Source organism: Gossypium arboreum, chromosome 11 (genome assembly GCF_025698485.1).
Source record: "Gossypium arboreum isolate Shixiya-1 chromosome 11, ASM2569848v2, whole genome shotgun sequence".
Lineage (NCBI taxonomy): Eukaryota > Viridiplantae > Streptophyta > Magnoliopsida > Malvales > Malvaceae > Gossypium > Gossypium arboreum.
Window position 1 is genome coordinate 123,372,093 of NC_069080.1, and position 20,521 is coordinate 123,392,613.

Genomic DNA, 20,521 nt, shown 5'->3' on the forward strand with positions numbered 1-20,521 from the left:
CACCTAAACGGCCTAAAATTTGTGTTTTTGACACCGAAACGATCCCCATCCTTTGGAAATCCAGAAATATACTAAAATATGCATAATATCATGCAATCCATCAATAACTCAACACTTAAAATCAACAGTTTCAGAGACACACCTTAAATCAAAATTGCAAACAACAAAGATTAACCGCTTCGCCTCCACAAGGCTATCTTGACTCATATCCGATTAGACGAAACACATAAGAGCAATCTCCTTTGACGGAACGATAAATAACAATTGCGTAAAATAGAAGATGCAAGAAACAAACGAAATTGGAATTGGAAAGAACAGAAAAAGAGGAATAATGGTGAAGAAAAAAAAAAGAAAAAAGAAAAAGAACGTGAAACTTAAAAAAAAAAACTCCTATTTCAAATTTTTAAGTAAATCTTTAAAAATTAAAAACTAAAACCAAAATAAATTAATTTCTCAAAACACACATGAGGACTCGAACCCGAAACCCAAAAGTAAACTATCACACTCACCACTACCAAACCAGCAGGCTTATTCTAACATTAAAATGCGAAACTGAACCCAAACATTCAACCCACTCACTGACCCTAACCACAACCTCAAAACTTCTAACCCTAGATTTTGGGATGTTACACCAATCCATACTCTCGAAGACATCTCAAAGGTGGGGCAAACCTAAGAATCCTACCAACCTTCTTAGGCTTAGCCTATTCCTAATATGGAATTTGTTTCCAAAATTACCTCCAAACTTTCCAAATACGAAGGTTGTTTCCACATTAGCCTTAGAATGCTGTGCTTAAGAAACCCTTCTACTAGAAATGCAACTATATTGTCGTACTTTAGCTAGGATAATTTGTAATAAAAAACAAGTGTCTATATTTTCTCTTCAATTGTTTTGATTTTTGTTAATTATTTTACTCAATCTTGTGCTTATATAACCGACTTATTTGATAAACACATTACATTTATTTGATGACCTTAATTTGTTTTGAAGAGAAGGTTAGAGTTGAGATCTAGACTGAATAGATTAGGATTATCTCTAATAGAGCTGACGAATGAGTTAATTTGTGGTTAGGATAGTAATTTACTTGGTGCCTTAATCACATACTCACCTTTGAAAAATGTTACTTTAATCATTCTAGCCTTTCTGCTCAATTCAATATTTGTCAATTCCACAACTACTTCTTCTTCTGCTCCAACTACTTAAGTTGGTGTTTATCTTATAGGTATCCTTAACAATTGGTGTTTATCTTATATGTATCCTTAACAATTGGTGTTTATCTTAGTTAGGTTGGAAATTACAGTCCAAGTATGCTTTTGAAGTTTATAATGATTTACTTCTTAAGTTGATATAATTTCTTTCATAATTGTAACACCCTTAACCCACTCCGATCACCGGACCCGAGTTACAAGATGCTACAACAATTACCAGAACTTATAGACATGCATACAAAATTTCAAATAAAAGCAACAGCTACCACTATCAACTTTTAGATATGTAATCATGACTAATTAAAATTTTGAATAAATATTAGAAATAGAATTATTCAAGAAATAAGAACCCTTTAGAAAATTTTTGAAATCTACCATGTGTATCGATACTTTTACCCTGAATGCTAAAATTTCACAAGTTAAAATGTTTTCCATGCTCAAAACATATTCCTACTCAACATACAATTAATGTCTAACTCAACTAAACTTACTAACATCATTTAACCATTTTTTATGCCATATTAATACATTTTTATCGAGAATACCTAACATGCATTACTAACCTCAATCTCAAACATCAAAATGTCCATAAGCGAAGTCCAAAAGCAACATAAACATTCCATAAGTCCAATATCAAAATAATAATAAAATTATGATAATAACTAAAACTGTAACTCTAACCCACATTGCATGTATTCAAAGTGTCCAAAAATTGTAAAACCACCTACTCGAAGGTTATTGCCTTGCTTAGATCATGTTCTTAGTCGTTCCATTCACACCAAAAGAACTACTTATCTGCAAAATTTTAATGTGGAGTGTGTGAGCTTAAATAAGCTCAATGAATGTTTAAAATTACAACAAAGTACACATAACATCATAAGTTAAGCAAGAGCATACTAAGGCACATTCACAACCATATTTTCAATAAGTTAAAATAACATATTCATGCTTCATTATCTCACATGTCTAGCTTATGTACTTACATGCATTTACATACAACATATTTCATATATAAATCATTTAATGATAATTTGGCAACATGAGATTATGAAACGTAAAAGTGTACTCTATCACCACACATTGGATAAACGGATTTCTATCACAATTCTATACCATGCCAACTATATCCAACGGTTTCAAAAGATCACAAGGCCAAAATATCCATAATTACACATATTTAATTACTTTTTAATGCACGTAATCTATGTTCATATTTATTAATTCATATCACAAACTCATACACAATGCATGCTTATCGGATTCACATTTAATTGCACTTCAAGTGCCACAATAATGCTCATTGAATTATCATATATCAGACCACATATGTGTGCATTAAAATCAGTATATCATACATCATATTCATGTAATTTCATATTTTACTTGTTGCAATAGCATCACATATCACAACTCATCTTACTTAGACATAATTTCACAACAAGGAAAAAAGTTAGAAAATGATTATACTCGCAACTTACGATAGGGGTTTATACTAATACTAAGCTTCTGATTAACACTATAAATCACACATACCAACAGCAACTCTAGACACTAACCAATCATGCTTCCGCTTACTAGCCGAAAGCTCAAACATGCTTTTCCTTACCTTTAAACTCTCTCTTAGTGACTCCCAATTGATTTGTCACTTTACACACATAACAAATGCATTCCAAACTCATAAAAAATAGACTTGAACACAACTAAACAACAAGAAAAACACAATTCAAGCCTCTCATTTCCCATTACCGAAAACCATCTAGTTTTGCTGAAATTGAAGTTTTGACATTCTAATCTCATTTTTAATCCTCAATTTTGATTTCAAACATCCTAAATATCATTTAATTTCATATCTAAACCATTAATTTCATCTAAATCTATGGTTCTAAAATTTCTGAAAAATTCAAGCTTTCAAGAACATGTAAAAGGGAAAAATGTTTGATTCTTAAAATTTGGTTATGAACTATCAAATTGAAGTGAAATACCTTCTAATTAGGTTAGGATGAAGCAAAAAATCACTTTAAAAACACAGGTTTACTCAAGATTACGAGATTTGTATTTTTGAATCCAAGCTTGCTTTAAAAACATCAAATATAAATAAATATTCATACAATCATTTAAAACTCAAATTGAATTAACAACACTCTTTGTTTAACCTTAAAATGTAAGAATATTACCTTAATTTGATGAAAACAACAATCTACAACTCTAATTCGAGATTTGAACTCAAGAAGAACAATGACGGAATTGGGGAAAAAACGTTATTTTCCTTTAAAATTGAGGGTTATTTTGGTGTTTGCGAGGTTAACAAATCCAGAAGAATGAGTTAATTTTGAAGTTACTCTCTGATTTTAGGTTTTGGGAAATTTATTAATGATTTGGGGTTTAAAAGGGGGAAGAAGACGTTAGTATACTCCATGTAGAAGACTAAATTAAAAAATTGGACAATTTTCTCTTTTGATCACTCCCTGTTTATTCCTTTTTTTGATTAGGTCCTAACTCAATTAAAATCCATTTTTTCAAGTTAGACCTGAAAATTAAATTTTGTTTTAAGCTAGTTAATAAAAAAAACTCAATTATGTTACTTTAATACTTTAATTACTTACTTACGACTCTAATTTCCGATATTTAACATAAACCCTCGATTTAATAACTCAATTCTACTAACCTTGAAACTATTAGGCCGAATTTTGAGATGTGACATGTACCTAAAGTTTGAATTCAATTTTTTACCAAATGGTCATTTTAAATTCTGAATTGGCAATGTAGTTTGAATCTAATTCATAACTTAATGAATGCATAAATGAGAATGGCATAAGTAGTTGAAATGGTTAAATGGTTAGAAAGGAAATTGTCATATGTATTAAAGTTGAGATAATGATTTTATGTAATGTATATAAGATACTAAAGGTTAGAAATAAATATATGAGAATGGTATCTTTGCCGAAATGATTGAATTAAGGTAATGGATTGTTTGTTTAAGTGTTATGAATTAGCACCATTTGGAATTTTTGAAAATAGACGGTCACGTTATTATGAGGAAATCGATAGTGAATTGAGTCGAGACATAGAACCCCCAAAAGATGTGACGTCAATCCAATAGTTTAAAATTTTTACATTTTAGTCCTAATTCGACATCAGGTTACCAAAACAGCTATCGATATGATTGAAAAACATGTTATGATTGTTTAATGTACTTAATAGCATGTGTAAATGTTTAAATTGAATCGTAGTTGGTCGTAGTTGCTTCGACAACAAATGTAGCATATTGTAACTCAGATTCGGCAACCGAGTTGAGTATGAGGTGTTATAGAATTAATCTCAAACATCATTTAAAGTACATGAGATAAATCCATATTAAAATCACATTTTATTATTACTATTAGACCTATTCTTTACTTTTCTCTTCATAAGGAAAGGAAATAATAGTCGATTCTACTACATTTTCAAACTTTAGATTTAGCATGGATTTGAAAATCTGAAATACAGGCTTAAAAGGAAACGACAATACCATATTAGGTAGGACTATTATTTCTTGTCCACTTGTTTTGTCACCTGCTAACTATAAACTAATAAAAAAATATTATTTTTAATCACTTATATAACTTGTTTATGCAAATTTAACTTCAATTATAAATTTGTATTAATTATTTTTATTTATAGTTTGTAGAGGACATGATAATATATATATATATATATATTATCATGTTTATATTATTTTAAATTATTATATATTTCAATACTTTAATAATTTATATTAATTTTTTAAGGCAAAATTCACTTAAATTAGGAGAAGCAAACAAAGACCAAAAAGAAATGGGACACTAATCCTAAGTCAATAGGCTTATCTTATATATCAAATCTTATATCCTAATAATTTATATTAATCAAAATTCTAAAGTCCATATATTGATTGGTTTTTTTTATATCATCACATAAATAAAAAATTCAAATTTTAAACTATTTAAATTGAATTAATCAAGTTAATTGAATCAATTCCAATCTTTTTTTGAATTTCGAGTTTGAATTTTGAATTCGAATAACTTAAATAATTTGAATAAGCTAATTACCAAACCCTTTTACTTCCCTTCCTCCAACCCCCCTCTCCAAGCCCTTTTACTTTTCCCCCAAAAATTTTACTTTCCCTCAAACCCTCGAAACATTTTCCCTATTACTTTCTCCCAAAACTTTTACTTCTCCTAGACCCTAAAAACTTTTTTTCCTTTCGTTTTCCCCAAAACTTTTACTTCCCCAAACCTCCAAAAAAAGAAATTCGAATTTATGTTTATTATTTATATTATTAAATTAAATTTCACATTTTGTACTATTTATATTATTGAATTGTTTAATCATGTTGAACCTTTATAAATTTCTATTAAAATTGAATTATCGATGATGCATAAAATATTCGTGTTAAAATTTTCTATTGGTATCAATTTCACATTTTATCTTTAAAATAACTTTTATTAAAAAATCACATTTTTACATTTAACATATTTTTAATTTCAAAACACACGGTGACAAGAATCGAAGATAATTGAAACTAAGCAAGTAAAGAAGCTAACCCATATATAAAAGATTAATAAATAAATTATGAGAGGATGAAAGTTAATAACAAATTTGATTACAGTGGGTGGCAGCGCCTACAATGATCCAAAGTCATTTTTTTAATTTAACTCAAAAAAATATATTTGATTCGAATTCCATCTCACTCGACTCGATTCGAGAAAATTTTAAATTAAGTTAAGATAATAAAATATGATTCGCCAACTTGATTAACTCGAAATTTTTTCATTCAATTCGATTGAACACTCACCCCAATCATCCCATACAATTTTGATTATTTTTTATTATGTGAGAAATTATTAAATCTAAATTTAAGACTAAATATGGGGTATAAAATATAAATCTAACTGGCCCTACCTAACTTATATAATTTAATAATTTTAGTGTTGGATGCTGTAATTTCAGGTGTACGCTACTATCATCATTTACCCAACCAGCAAATGAAGCAATAAGAACCAAGCTTTGCAAACAAAAAACAATAATAACAAAATAACAAATTAAATCATAGAAAAATAAATAATCTAAATGGAAAATAAATCAACAAATTAAATTAAATCCGCCTATTAGGGTCTACCATTGAATCTCACCTCTAAATTGTGTTAATAAGTAATACACCTTTCGCTACTTTGTCGATCTCTTTTTTAGTGGGTCTTAAACTCATCCCTTCATGGTATAGAGTTTAGACCCTCCTAAATCAAAAACCCCTTTTAAATCCTAATAAGTATCGTTCTCTTACAATCTTGATTCTTTGTAATAGTTGGTATTTATCGTATTTCATTCGTGTCTTCTTTTCTATTGTCAAGTTGTATTTTACTATTTTAAAGACAACTTTAAGAGAAAATCAAGTCATCGGATAGTGAATTTCAATTTTCCTCACTACTTTCTAGACCAAATAAAATAATTAATCCGCTATTGTAATGAATTATTTATCATTATTATTGTATTTAATATATCATATTTGGTAATTTTTGTTTTCATTCTCTCTGTCATATTAAAGGCGCAGCCGTTACATTCGTAATATCACGGCGGCCAATTATAAAGAGCTTGTAGAAACCCCTTCATTAAACCCTTTTCTTTTTAGGTATAGATATTAGCACATAACATTCGAAGGAAAATGATGATGATGATGATGATGGGAGGGAACAACCAATTTACTGCACAAAACGAGGGTGGTGGGTCCTTAAGTAACAATGGGATGAACAACGGCGGTGTTGGTGTCGGAAGAGAAGGTGAGATAGTGTTGAAAAAGGGGCCATGGACAGCGGCGGAGGATGCGGTGTTGGCGGGGTACGTGAGGAGGCATGGTGAAGGGAATTGGAATGCTGTGCGAAAGAACACAGGGTTGGCACGTTGTGGGAAGAGTTGTAGGCTTAGATGGGCTAACCATTTAAGACCAAACTTGAAGAAGGGATCTTTTTCTTCGGAAGAAGAAAGGATTATTATTGAGTTGCATGCTAAGATGGGGAATAGATGGGCTCGTATGGCTACTCAGGTAATCATTATTAATTTTCTAAAAATTGGTTAGAAACTTTTACGTTTAGTATTTAATATTTGATTTTGTTTTTGCTATTCTTTACCTCTTTTTATTTTCTTTGTTGATGATTCTTGTATTGAGTTGGAGATTTTGTTAATAATTTGGGCTGACCGTAATGGGGGTAAAGCCTCCAATTTTTTTGAGATTTTTTGAAAGCTTTAGTTAGACTTTAAATTTTTGAAAAATCTTATTATGCTTTTCAATTTTTTAAAAAAATTAGTTGAACTATTCTAAAATTTTAAAAATTCTCATTAATCTTATAAAATTTTAATTAAACTTTTATTTTTTAAAAATCTCATTAAACTCTTAAAATTTTTAGTTAAACGTTCCAAAACTTGGTCCCAAGAACCGCCATTGAATCTGGAAACTCTTTTAGTATTTTATGATTTTCTAAGTTATTAGTTATCATTTTTTTTTCAAATTTGTTCATTTGTTTTTTTAGAACTTTGAGAACAAAATTTTAGTTATATTTTTCTAACTTTTTGTTTGGCTTTTGGAATGTATGTCGTATGGCTAGCTGTAGAAAACATAAAATACAGTTCTAATACAATAATTTTAATACATACAAAAAAACCATTGTAATAGACACAATATAACACTTAATTTAATGAAGACGTGCTTAATATTTATCAATTTTCTTATATGTATAATAATTTATGTTGCGAATAATTTTGCTAAGGTCTTAAGACTTTAAGTGTTCAAGTTTATTTTCACTAAAGGTATTTAAACATGTATAGGTCCTCTTAATTTTCATCGTGTGTAGGTCTTGTCTGGTTTTTTAGCCTATATCCGAATCTATTCTGATTATCAATCAATTTATTTGTACTTTATGATAGTTTGATTCAGGTAGTCAAGGGTAAAAGCTTTACCTACCCCTTGAAAGGAAAATCACTTCTAAAATTTATAAAATTTTAAATTAATAAATAAAAAATTATAGTTTAACTCCTAAATAATAAAATTTTGATTTGATTTTCTTAAAAGTAATAAAAATATAAGTCAATACAATGGTGAAATTACATTTTAACTTTCATAAGAATATATAACTTGATTTTGGTCTCTTAGAACAAATTTTAACTTCACCTCTATTAGTAGTAACTATATGAATGTATTGATTGTAATTCTATTTTTGCATTATACAAATTACTGTTGATTGTAGTTATATAAGTATATTACTTGTAATTATACCTTCAAACAAATAATTTAGGTTAATTTATAGTCAAACAACATGTTAAGTATCTCTATAAGAGCTTGGTTTTAAATTACCTGTGGTTGATAACTCTATTTTTGCTTACATTGAGAATTTAGCTTCCAGGAAGAACAGACAATGAAATCAAGAACTATTGGAACACAAGGGTGAAGAGAAGGCAACGCCAAGGCCTCCCACTTTACCCACCCCACGTCCAACCCCATTATTCCCAGCACCGCCAGCGCCACTCACATCCTCCGTCACCCATCCCTTCTCCTCCGCCAACCACCGAACCCAACTCCTGTTTCTCCTTCCAAACTCCCGTTGTGTCTCCCCACACCTCAAACCCCATGCCTCTTCACTCTCTCCACATCCCTCACAGACCACCACCTCAAAACTTCCTTTACAATCCTCATTCAGCCTTAACAACGCCGCCTCCGCCACTCCAAAGCCCGAATTCAGCCTTGGCGCCTCCACCTCTCCCTAGCCCGAACGCTTTAACACCACCCCATACCTCCCCACTTTACTCTCCCCATAACCCATCTCCTTTCCCAACTCTCCCTCTCTTCGATTATCCCAACATCACCACCGACGACGACTTCTTCCATAGCAACAAGCGGTTCAAGCATGACGGACTTCAAAGCAACAACTACAATAACATTCATCTTGATGCTGCCAGCTCGAGCTTTACGTTGCCGTTTTCACCAATGCAGCACTATTCGAATGGAATGACACTCGATCTTCCTTCATCATCGAGGACAGCATTTAACCATCATCCTCATCAGGATTCTGGGTGTTTTTACCCGCTGAAAACGGATCTCCGTTCGAACCAAATCAACGACGATGGACTGTTGGAGAATATACTGCAGGAAGCTCGGGCGCTGGCCGCCAATGGCCGCGGTGGCAACAAAGAAATGCCGAAAGAGATGATGAACTCTGCACAAAATGAAGAAGAAGACTATTCGAGGCTAATCAACATTGATGGTCTTTCTTCCTTGGGCATGGCGATCCCCGAATGGTGCAACGACAGTGGCGAAAGCTCCGAGCGGCAACCCTCCGTTATAACAGATAATGAAAATCATTTAGCCCTTGATATGCATCAGTTAGCTTCATTGTACCCTGCTGATATTTCGCCCAACCATGCTGCCAGGTCTTCGAGCGTTCGATCTTGGGACAAGTTTCCGGGATTGTGCTGATCCATTTTCTCGGGAAAATTTAAGTTTTCGGATCTGATGTTGATCATTCGGGTCAATATCGGTTAAATAAAAAAAACATTATAATAATATGTTATTGTTAAGTGAGGTTTCCATTGTTTTGGGGGTTGGATGAATCAACCCGGCAAAAGCTTCGGGTCACAATGAATGGATCTGATTGTCAGACGTTTCTGGTTGTAATCAGTTGAACTAACTATAGATTCAATGTTGCTGTTGCTTGTTGGAGTTATGCTTATTTGATATTTGCTAGTGACTGACTGTTGAGTTTGATTGCTTTAATTAGAGTTGTAATTGTTCTCTCTTTATTATGCGTGTGTTTTTACCCCTTTGCTCATATTAGTATAAAACAGAGTTATTATTTAAGGCTTTCTTTGTTAAAGAGGTGGAATTTTGGAAACCGGAAAATTGGAGGGATGAGTTGCGTTTGGCAGCAGAGATAAAAAAATAGAAAGGAAATTACTTTTTCTTTCCCTCCATTAATTGGTAGAAGTGAAGAATGGAAGGAAAATAAAATATTTGAAAATTGTATAATTTTAAATTAATATATACTTTTTTTTTATTTTCTCTTATATTATTATTCCAGTTTAAAAGGATTAATTTTTATGTATTGTGATAGAAAATTATCATCTTTTTCTATTTTCTTTACTCTCACTTTTCTTTCCAACCAAACACACAAATTTTTTTTTGTACTTTTCCTTTCCTTCCTCCTATCCCTCCATTTTTCACTCAATCAAGCACTCATGATTAGAGGTGCCTATGGGTCAGGTCAGGTTTAAGTTGGGCCCAATAAAAAGTTAGATTCGAATTTGATCTGACTTAAAAAATGGGTTTAAAATTTTACACAAATCCAACACGGTTAAAAATGCTAAAACCCGAACCTGGCCTAGCCCGCCAGTAGTAATTTCTTTTATATTAATTTTTTATATAATTTTTAAAAAAATATATAATAAATCAAAAATACTAAAAATATTAAAATAAATGTTTCTCAACAAATTGAAAATAAATTAAAAAATATGTATACTTAAACAATACTAAGATAAATGTAACTTAACAAACAAATACAAAAAATAGTAACAAAATTAACAATAAAATAAGAGTTATACAATATCTAAATAATAACAACAAAATAGTAGTAACATAATTGTGAAATTGTAGCAAAATAGTGAAAACAAAAAAAAAGAAAATAGGGGAAAAAAACCAACAAAAAATAGCAAAAAAAAAAAATAGCAGGTCTTTTTTTTTATATATTTGGGCCTGGGTTGGGCTAAAAAAGCCTTACACGAGGCCTCACTCGTTCTCTAAACAGGCCTTAATTTTTTGCTTAAGCCCATCTTTGAATCTATATTTTTACTCAAACCCTCTTATTTTTCTCGACAGCTCACCCAACCTAGCCCAAGCGGTAGGTATATAAATAAAATATATTATCGTTACCTTATTCTTAATTTCAACCATTAAATTAAACAAATTGATATAATTATGTTACCAATCCCTTTACTTTTTAAACTTTTAAATGTTAGAGATTTAATCTCTTTACTTATCTTATTTAAACATTAACATCTAATTAGTAGCATAGTTAATTGTTTTCCATTGAATATTAGAACACCACATATTTAAATTTGACGAAAGTCCATTAGCAGTATAATGAACTATAAACTTTAATTATCTAAATAGTTGAAATGATGTCTTGGTTTACATCAGATTTTAGGTTCTCTTCTTGGATGTTAAGAATTGCAATTCAAATTGCAAATTCGAATATTCGAGAATATTGGATTTGGATATTTTTCAAATTCAGATTTTTAAATTTCTATTTTACGGTTGATGCGAAAGGATACTCTAAATATCCATAATCTCAATTCGCATTACTTATTCGAATAAAGATGGCAAATTCAAGTTTTGATGTTTAATACCATTGGTTATCAAATTCTTATACTTTTGATTTTATATATATAAAAGAGTTTTGGTGGATTCAAATCCGGATTTTGTGTATTTGAATATTTGAAAAATAAATAAAATTTTAATTTGTTTTGCAAAATTTAGATATAAGACAAATCTAAAAATATTTTTAAATAATATTAAATATGATTTATATTATAAAGTAAATAACATATACAAATTTTACTTTAGTAAAAATATTATTCACGTCTAGTATCTTTTATTGAATAATATATATTTATTATATTGAATATAATATAGACAATTAATATTAAAAATTAATTTTAAATGCTTATAATTATTATTTTGATAATGATATATTAATATAATTGTAAAAATATTTTAATTAATTATTTCTTTAAAAATTGATAATAATTTTATGTTTTATTGAGTAATTTAATCAATATAATTAAAAAATTTTGAACAATCTCATTATAAGTTCTAATTATATCTGTCATTTTAACACAATACCGAAACTACCTAAAACCCCTCTCTAACTCATAAATAGGAGGATAATATCCTTCAGCGCACTTGAGCCAACGTTTTCTTACATTAGAAACAATATCCATGCCAATTGAATTAAAATTCAATCGGCACAATTAAAAATATTTTTTGTCTAAAAGTAAAATTATCGATTTAAGTCTATTACTTATTGATTCCATGAATCATTTTACTTAACAAACAAACTTAATTCTATCGTTATTATATTCCATTCAATCAATCAAACATGAATGGTAATATTATTGTCTCTTTATTCCATTCTTACTGAATAAGCTGTTCAATTTCTATCTTATTTCATTCCGGTTAACCAAATGTGCTTTAAGTTAGAAGCATTTATGGGCCGAGTCTATCTAAGTATAATATTATCATACTTTATACTTGTCCAAGCTTGGCCCGACTTGAAATATGGGTTTAAAATTTTGCTCAAATACATCAATATTATTTTTAATTTTTAAAAGAAATATTTAATATTTTTATTTTATTTATTAAAATTGTTTATATAATCAAACATTATTTTAATGTTTACATCGAGTAGTATTATATATTTAATAGTATATATAAAAATAACATAATATAAAATATTATAAACTTAAAAATAGGTCGAGCTTTGAATGTTTAAGTTTGAACCTGGTCTTTAATATTTTTATCCGAATCCTCTCAAATTTTAAGTAAAACTTTTAAATTTGGATAAATAACTTAACCCATAAACAAGACTTTTTTAAGTGTCGAAAATTACACACAACTATTTTTAGGATGGTAATAGAGGGTGACAGCGTTGGCGACTACTATGATTGGAGAAATACAGCAGGTTAGTGCTGGGAATGGGATAGCTGAAGACAGTTTTTGTTACCAAAAAGAAAAATCTGTCTTCTAAAAGATCCCAATCCATCGGTACATTAACTACAAGATTCAACACATAATTATATGCACGATGTTACACTCCCTATACATACCTCAAACAAAAAGAAAAACAACTATCAACTTTAAACACAGCACAACAAAATAAATCAACTAAAACACATCTCAAAATCTGTATACCATAAACTAGTCCATTTTAGTAGATGTTGATATGGAGTTGAGTGAGAAAGGGCTTGGTGGATAAGGAACTTGGATTGCACCATCAAGCATCATTGTAACAGTCCTCATGGAAGGCCTTAACATTGGCTCTTCTTGAACGCACCAAATCCCCACTTTTAATAACATCTCCAATTTCCCAACATCATTTCTAGCTTCTTCATCGTTTTCGACTAGTTTTTCAATCATCCCTTCGCTGTAACACTGACAAGCCCATTCTGTTAATATTGCTGCTTCCTCCATTTCAACTTCCACACATCTTCTGCAACATATGATCTCTAATAACATTACCCCGAAGCTGTAAACATCGACCTTGACCGTAACCGGGATGTTTCGAAACCATTCTGGTGCTACATAGCCTTTTGTCCCTCGTATGCCGGTTTTCGTTCGTGTTTTGTCGTTCATAAGAAGCTTTGCCAACCCGAAATCGGATATTTTCGCAGTGAGGGATTCGTCTAATAGTATGTTTTGTGGCTTTATGTCGCAATGGATGATTTGTTTGCTGCATTCTTCGTGTAAGTATGTGAGGCCTTTTGCAATCCCTGACGCAATTTGCAGTCTTTGTTGCCAACTCGGCCTTAAAATTCCGAAAAGGAAGCTTGACAATGATCCGTTTTCCATGAACTCGTAGACCAAAAGTCTATGTTCGGCTTCATCACAATAGCCAATTAGTCTCACCAAGTTCTTGTGGTGAGTTTGGCCGATGACCTTCACTTCAGTTTTGAATTCCCTTTCGCCGTCTTGAGCGAACTTGTCGAGTTTCTTGACTGCAATACGATCTCCATAGCTTGATGGCAATTCTCCTTTATAAACCGTGCCGAAAGCTCCCCTTCCAAGTTCTTCTTTGAATCCGTTCGTGGCATGTTCGAGGTCTTTGTATGTGAAAAACTGCAGATTAGTCTCTAAATCTCTTCTGCTATGAGCACCTTTCAATTCGCCGAGCCTTCTTTGGAATAAGCAGAAGAAGATCAGAGAAATTGCAGCTAAAGAAAAGAAGTTGAAAATTGCAGAGGTGCCTAACAGAACTCCAAGGATCAATACAACTTCATTTTGATTTTTGTCACTCCGGTTCGACTTGGTCGGGCTTTTCCTCGAGGCGTCCGACTTTAGTACCTTAAATAGAGCTGTTCGATCAACAGCCTCTCTGTCGAACCACCCGTTGGAAAGTGGTAATTTCTTTTTCCAGCAAGTTCCATTGCCATCTTTGCTTAGAGTTGGATCCTGCAAAATGGCAACCGCACAAGAACAATCAAGAAGGCAGGATTGCTTACATTCCAACTCAGTTGCAGGTTTAATTACTCCATAGTCACTCAAAGGAAAATCCGCAAATGACATTGGCTTGAACTCGAACCGATCTTCCCCGATGGTGGATCCATCAGGGTTGCAATCTGCAGGGTAGCTTGCATAATCCGGTTTGCAACCTGCATATTGATTGTTGTCATCCAAGATAGAAAATCCAGGGGGACATGTACAATTAGGCCTCCCCTGAATAGGTTCACAAATGCTGTTATAACCGCAAGGTCCAGTTCCGAACGTAGCCCTCTCCGATATAATCGTTGAGTCGACAAAGCGACGACATATGTTCTTCGGCCTAAACCACAACACAGACCAGCTTCCACCCCCACTGGGGTTCCTTGGATAATAATAGAGATTGAAAACACCATAAAAGTCAAGTGTCGCCCTGTAGTAGTTCAAGTCCGGTTTCGGAACAGCATTTATCGGTGCAACCTCAACTAGAGTTCCGTTCAGAGTCTGGATTCGGATATGCCCTGACTCGTTGAAGACCAACCGAGAACCGTTCCCGAAATTAAAGTAAGCTTCGTAAGGTTTTCCTGTGAACATATCTATTTGATTCAGTATGAAAGATTCATTATTGAAACGAAGCTGATACTTCCCCTTACTGTAACTTGTTTCAACCAGAGTTGATAAAAGATGGTCAGCCATATCAAGTTCTTGTGACGGTAAGATGGTGTCAGTTGGATATTTGAAGCTCTCCCATATGTTGGTCGAGTTTTTGCTTGCGATCACGAAGTTCCCGGTGTCGAGCATGGCTGCATGGGACACTTGAGAACCATCAGTAAGGCGTTGAGACCTCCATAGCTCTTTGCCTTTAGGGTCTTTAAGCACGAGATGACCGCTGTTATGGAGCTCAATCGTCGAGTCTCGATCGGTTTCAGGGTTATCTCGATTAGCATACCAGACTATGGTTCTTTCTTGTATCTTAGCATACCAGATAGCAAGAAGAAACCGGTCTTTTTTACTAGGAATGGATTGAAACCCGAAGGCAAAATCACCAGATGGTGATTGCCAAGCCATGGTTTTATCATTTGCAGATAATGAATCACCCACACTTACATTTCTTTGAGCCTCAACTGTTGCAAGTATCCAAAGGATGCTTGCAAGGATAAACAGGGAAAGATGGCTATAGAAAAGTGGTGAAACCATTGCCAGGTGTTCACCAAAATGGGAAAAACACTATGACCCATTGAGGTAAAGAGAGTGAATAAAAAGGGATTGAATTTGTTGGCTGCTGGTGTGGGGAGGAAGCAGAGGAATTTTAATACGGCACATGCTTTGACAAGTCTAAGTTCTTGCATTAACGTCAAATGTGTTTTACAGGTGTTTCGATAATTACAGAAAATTATTGGAAATGGCGTCAATCAGTGTGGACCCTCTTTACAAATTTTATAGTGATATTTGGTATCTGTTTCTATAACGGTCAAATCATTTGGTGTACTATCTCTTAAAGATTGAAACTTTGCAAAACGCAAGCGACCTTGACAATGGCGGTTTTCAACGTTGAATTTGGAGCTTTGCTTTTGAAATTTTGTTTTAGCTTAATTAACTGCTCAAAGCAGCCAAGTATGTGTCCAAAAATTATTCCAACATAAATATAAAAAATATGATGCTCAGGACAACTTTTCAAAAAAAAATTGTGTTTGAACAAAATTCTTAAAAATAGTACTTTTAAACTACCTCAATCCAACGGTGATAATTATAGTAAGAGTTTTTATAATGAAAAAAAATTAAAATATTATTAACAATCGGATCAAAATCAATGTTTTTAGATTATTGATTTATAGTTTATCTTGATTTTTTTATTTTATTGTTTAAATAAGGACATAAATTTGTGCAAATTCTAATTTTCAATTAATTTTTTCAGCTAAATTTGCATCGTTAAATCCATTATTGCACCTCTTGTATAATTGATCATAATTTAGAGTTCTTTTTACATAATGTAGAACCTTTTTCGTCACATTTGATAATATCATGATATATTGATTTGATTCTAATTTTATAAATAAACTAGAATCTAAGTCAGACACTCAAAAACCACAAAAGATAAGATATTGAGCAACTTTATTATACTATGTTCTTCGTGCTTTCTTTAGCTTATAGAGTACTTTCTTCAAATAATAAACATAATTTAAAAATTGGTTAGAGCCGAAGTTAAAGATTGCACTATAAAAGCAACAAGTGATTACATTGAATATCTCCTTATAGTGGAATTCATAGTTTTGAGAAAACTCACAAGCTTTCAACATGTGGATGGTACTATTTGACATATTCTTCAAACGAAAGACCCATTTTCAAGCGATTAGCCGACACTTTTTTGGTTTGGGTACCAACTCTCGTGGCTTGTTTTTGCCTAAACCCTCAATCTCTTCTTTCATTGCTATTTCCCAATTTGGACACCTTTTTCTTCATAATTCTTTTGTTCTTACGCATTAAAACCTTTCATAAAAAAAAAACATGAGGTTACTATGCAATTGTTAAGTTGTACATCATAACCTTAAAGATATTTATGTTCCCTCGTCTCCCTTATAGACCTTCTTATTACTTGTTGCTCACCATTATGCTATGAATATTCTACTTATCCTCATTAGTGGATGCATGCAAATTAATATTAGGAAATAGTTTATCCAAATTATCACCGTTACATAGGGGTGTGCAAATTTCGAGAATTAATACGGTTAATCGACTGAATTTGGTTAATCGTTCGGTTAACTGAATTAATTCAGTCAAGAATCGGTTAATAATTTTTTAAAAGTTCGGCTAACGGTTAATTCGGTTTGAAATCGGTCAGTTAACTGAATTTAATAAATAATATTATAATATATAAGTATCCAGTCGGTTCGGTTTGATTAATTTTTGGAAAATATAAATTAATCAGTCGGTTAAGTTGGTTAATTTTTTATATGTTTTATACTTATTTTAACCAAAAATAATATATATATAAATTTCGGTTAATTCGATTAACCGACTGAATTAACTGAAAAAGTTCAGTTTGGTTAAATTTTATTAAAAGAATTTCGGTTCGGTTAACGGTTAAGAGTTTAAAAGGATCGGTTAATTCGGTTAAAGATAGTTTAGGTCGGTTAACTAATTGAACACCTCCTACCATTACATTCAAGAATAATATTTTTTTATGTAATATGATAATTCATTAAACACCACGTTTTTCGAAGTAATAATTTTTTTTTTATTTATGTATCTATACACCTCTAACTCTTTCTAAAAAGATAATAGTTCACAAATACATATTTCTTTACTTTTGGGTCAAGTTTAATTCTAATAAATTTAAGAACAAATAAAAAAATTAAATATTTAAAAATAACTAACATTTGACTTTTCACCATATAAAGTCTCAAAAAGAAAGATTTTTATGTAACTAACAAAAGAAGCAACCTATTTGCCGCTTTCACATCCAACAACTTCAACTCAAATTTCCCAAGGAAGATTCTTGTCATGCATCTAAGAAACACAAATTGAAATAATTTCAATGAGTGAATTCATAAATATTATTATTTAATATTTACGAGTCAAATAATATAGTATAGTAGTGAATTTTAATTTGATAAATTTTATTAATTAGACAGTTAATTAAAGTACAAGTGATTTGAATCTTAAGTCAGTGGTTTTGAAAAATAAAGTATCGAGACCTCGTTTCTATAAAACAAGTCCGTAAATATTTTTATTAAATATTTATGGATTTGTTATATAGGTGAATTAAATTTTGGTTCGAATATTTTAGTGATTAAATGGCTAATTAAGGAATAAAAGACTAAATCATAAAATTTTAAAAAATTAAGCAATATTGATTTTATTAGATAAAAGGTTCAATTAAAAATTGCTCAGGGTTTAAGTGGTAATTAAACCACATTTCTTTTAAGTGGATGGTTAATGTTTATCTTTTGTTTAAATTATATGTTAAAAAGTAAATTAAAAATAATAACTAAATGATAATAAAACATATATAAAACCATCATCATTTTAACTCACCACCGAATTTCCGAACCAAAAACATAAGTCACCAGTTTTGAAAGCTTCACGTTAGGTCAAGTTTTCCTCTTGGCACGGAAGTTTATTTAAGGTATGTTTTTAGTAAATTTATAATTTTAAGATCGTTGTAGCATAATCTAATTAGTCCGGGTATTAAATCATAAAACTTTTAAAATTTTGAAAAGTTATCATTGTTGATTTTTGAGGTTTTTTTTTTTTATGTTAAATGGTTAAGTTTGAAGCTTTATTATGAAATAAGACCATGTTGTAAAGTAAGCTTTGTTAATTTTGAATTAGGGACTAAAATAAAAATATGTTAAAATTGACATGAATTTCTTAAAATATAGATGATTGAAGGTTGTATAAGGATGAGATTAAAAGTTTGGGGTTTGAATGTGTAAAATATGATTGTTACAGTTTCAAAGATTAAATTGAACAAAAACAAAAGTTTAAGAAAATTGTGAAAATAAATAACAAATATCATATATACGGAACGAAATGATTTAAAGTATTTAGAATTGATAATTGAAAATAAAGTATTATATAGATCAAGAATCGATAAATAATTGAGAAAAAGAAAATTAGGATTAATTCCAAACATTTCTGCTTTTGTTATTTACCTTGATAAGTTCATACAGATGAACTATGCGTGTTTTTGTAATGTTCATATTAGTTTTTAATATTGAATGTAATCGAAATGTTTACAAACTGAAACAAAGATGGGAAAAATGATTGAATTTAAAAATATTATAGTGATATGTGTGCTGAGTCTGAATGTACATAAGATATGTGAATAAAATTATTTCACGCGTTATACGGATTTCACATGAGATAAGGAATTACTGAATTATATCCACGTGTTTAGAGGAGAATGGGTAACCCAGATGTTTTGCAAGGGAGTGAATGAGTGTGGACCCACTTTACAAATTTTATAGTGATATTTGGTATAACAAAATGGTCAAAGTCGTCGGTCATTTCTTAAAGATTAAAACTGTGAAACACAAGTGAACTTGACAACAGCGGTTTTCAACGTTGAATTTGGGGCTTTGCTTTTGAAACTTCAAATGAAACAAAAAAGGTCTTTTCACCCAATGATCCAATTTTAAAAATAATAATAAGAATAATCTAAAATAAATAGTGGAGGACAGTGTTAATACTTTCATGACTGGCAACCCATTCAATTATTCTCCCATAAATGATTGTTGATTGCTGGGAGTTTAAAAATATATATTTTAAATCCCTAGCAATCAGCCGTTAATGATGGGAATAATTGATTTAGGTGTCCATCATAAGGTGCCGACAGTATTTTTCATTATTCTTATAAATAATTTTTCAATTAAAATCAAAATTAATGTCTTTAAATTATAAATTTATCACTTAGTCTATCTCATTAAAATAAAATGTATAACACCCGATTTTTTTTCATTTTCATTTTATTGTTTAAATAAGGATATAAAACAATGTAGAATTTTTTTTCAACCCAATTTGCATCAATAAATCCATTTAGCATAAAATTATTACACTACTTGTATAGAAGATCATAACCAACTGTTGCTTTCATATAATGCAAATTTTTTTTTTTGTTGCATCCAAATGAGAAGTTATTGGATTCTGAATAAATTGAGAAACAACATCAATAGAGTATAAAATTTCTAGTCTGATAACATTGAAATAAATGAAATTTCTAACAAGTTATTGAAACTTTCTTGCATCCTCCAATGGATTCGCTTCATTTTTTTTCAACTTGAGATTTAGCCTCATTGGAGTAACCTTTCTTTCAACTCTCTCATGTTAAAAGAACTCCAAGATATTCTTTACATAGTCTTTTTTGAGAAACGAAATTACCTTAGTTTGATTTTTTAATTTTTAGACCAAAAAAATAACCAAACTAGCTCCCTCAAAATTTTCATCCCAAAACAGATAGACAAATCATTCCTCAAATTGGAATTTTTTTTTATTCATTATCTCTGTATATAATCATATCATCAACATATGATAATACCATAATATATGATTATTTATTCT

At 30.8% G+C, this 20,521-nt stretch overlaps 2 protein-coding genes across 2 annotated transcripts; one reads left to right on the plus strand and one right to left on the minus strand.

The window, feature by feature from the left end:
* The first annotated feature begins 6,406 nt into the window (after positions 1–6,406).
* On the plus strand, positions 6,407–10,011 carry LOC108477089 (transcription factor MYB97-like). The gene is made up of 2 exons (XM_017779533.2): positions 6,407–7,264; positions 8,612–10,011. The coding sequence occupies exons 1-2, from the start codon at positions 6,887–6,889 to the stop codon at positions 9,686–9,688; spliced, it is 1,455 nt and encodes a 484-aa protein (XP_017635022.2). The 5' UTR covers positions 6,407–6,886; the 3' UTR covers positions 9,689–10,011.
* A 2,873-nt stretch (positions 10,012–12,884) lies between these two features.
* Positions 12,885–15,820, minus strand: LOC108477088 (G-type lectin S-receptor-like serine/threonine-protein kinase LECRK3). Its single transcript, XM_017779532.2, has one exon. The coding sequence runs from the start codon at positions 15,656–15,658 to the stop codon at positions 13,184–13,186; it is 2,475 nt and encodes an 824-aa protein (XP_017635021.1). The 5' UTR covers positions 15,659–15,820; the 3' UTR covers positions 12,885–13,183.
* Between the last annotated feature and the right edge of the window lie 4,701 nt (positions 15,821–20,521).

Bases quoted from the DNA above. Each gene is read 5' to 3' on its own strand.
- LOC108477089 (XM_017779533.2), top strand. From the start codon at position 6,887: ATGATGATGATGATGATGATGGGAGGGAACAACCAATTTACTGCACAA. The intron at 7,265-8,611 runs GTAATCATTATT...TTGAGAATTTAG, and splicing joins GGGCTCGTATGGCTACTCAG to CTTCCAGGAAGAACAGACAA.
- LOC108477088 (XM_017779532.2), bottom strand. From the start codon at position 15,658: ATGGTTTCACCACTTTTCTATAGCCATCTTTCCCTGTTTATCCTTGCA.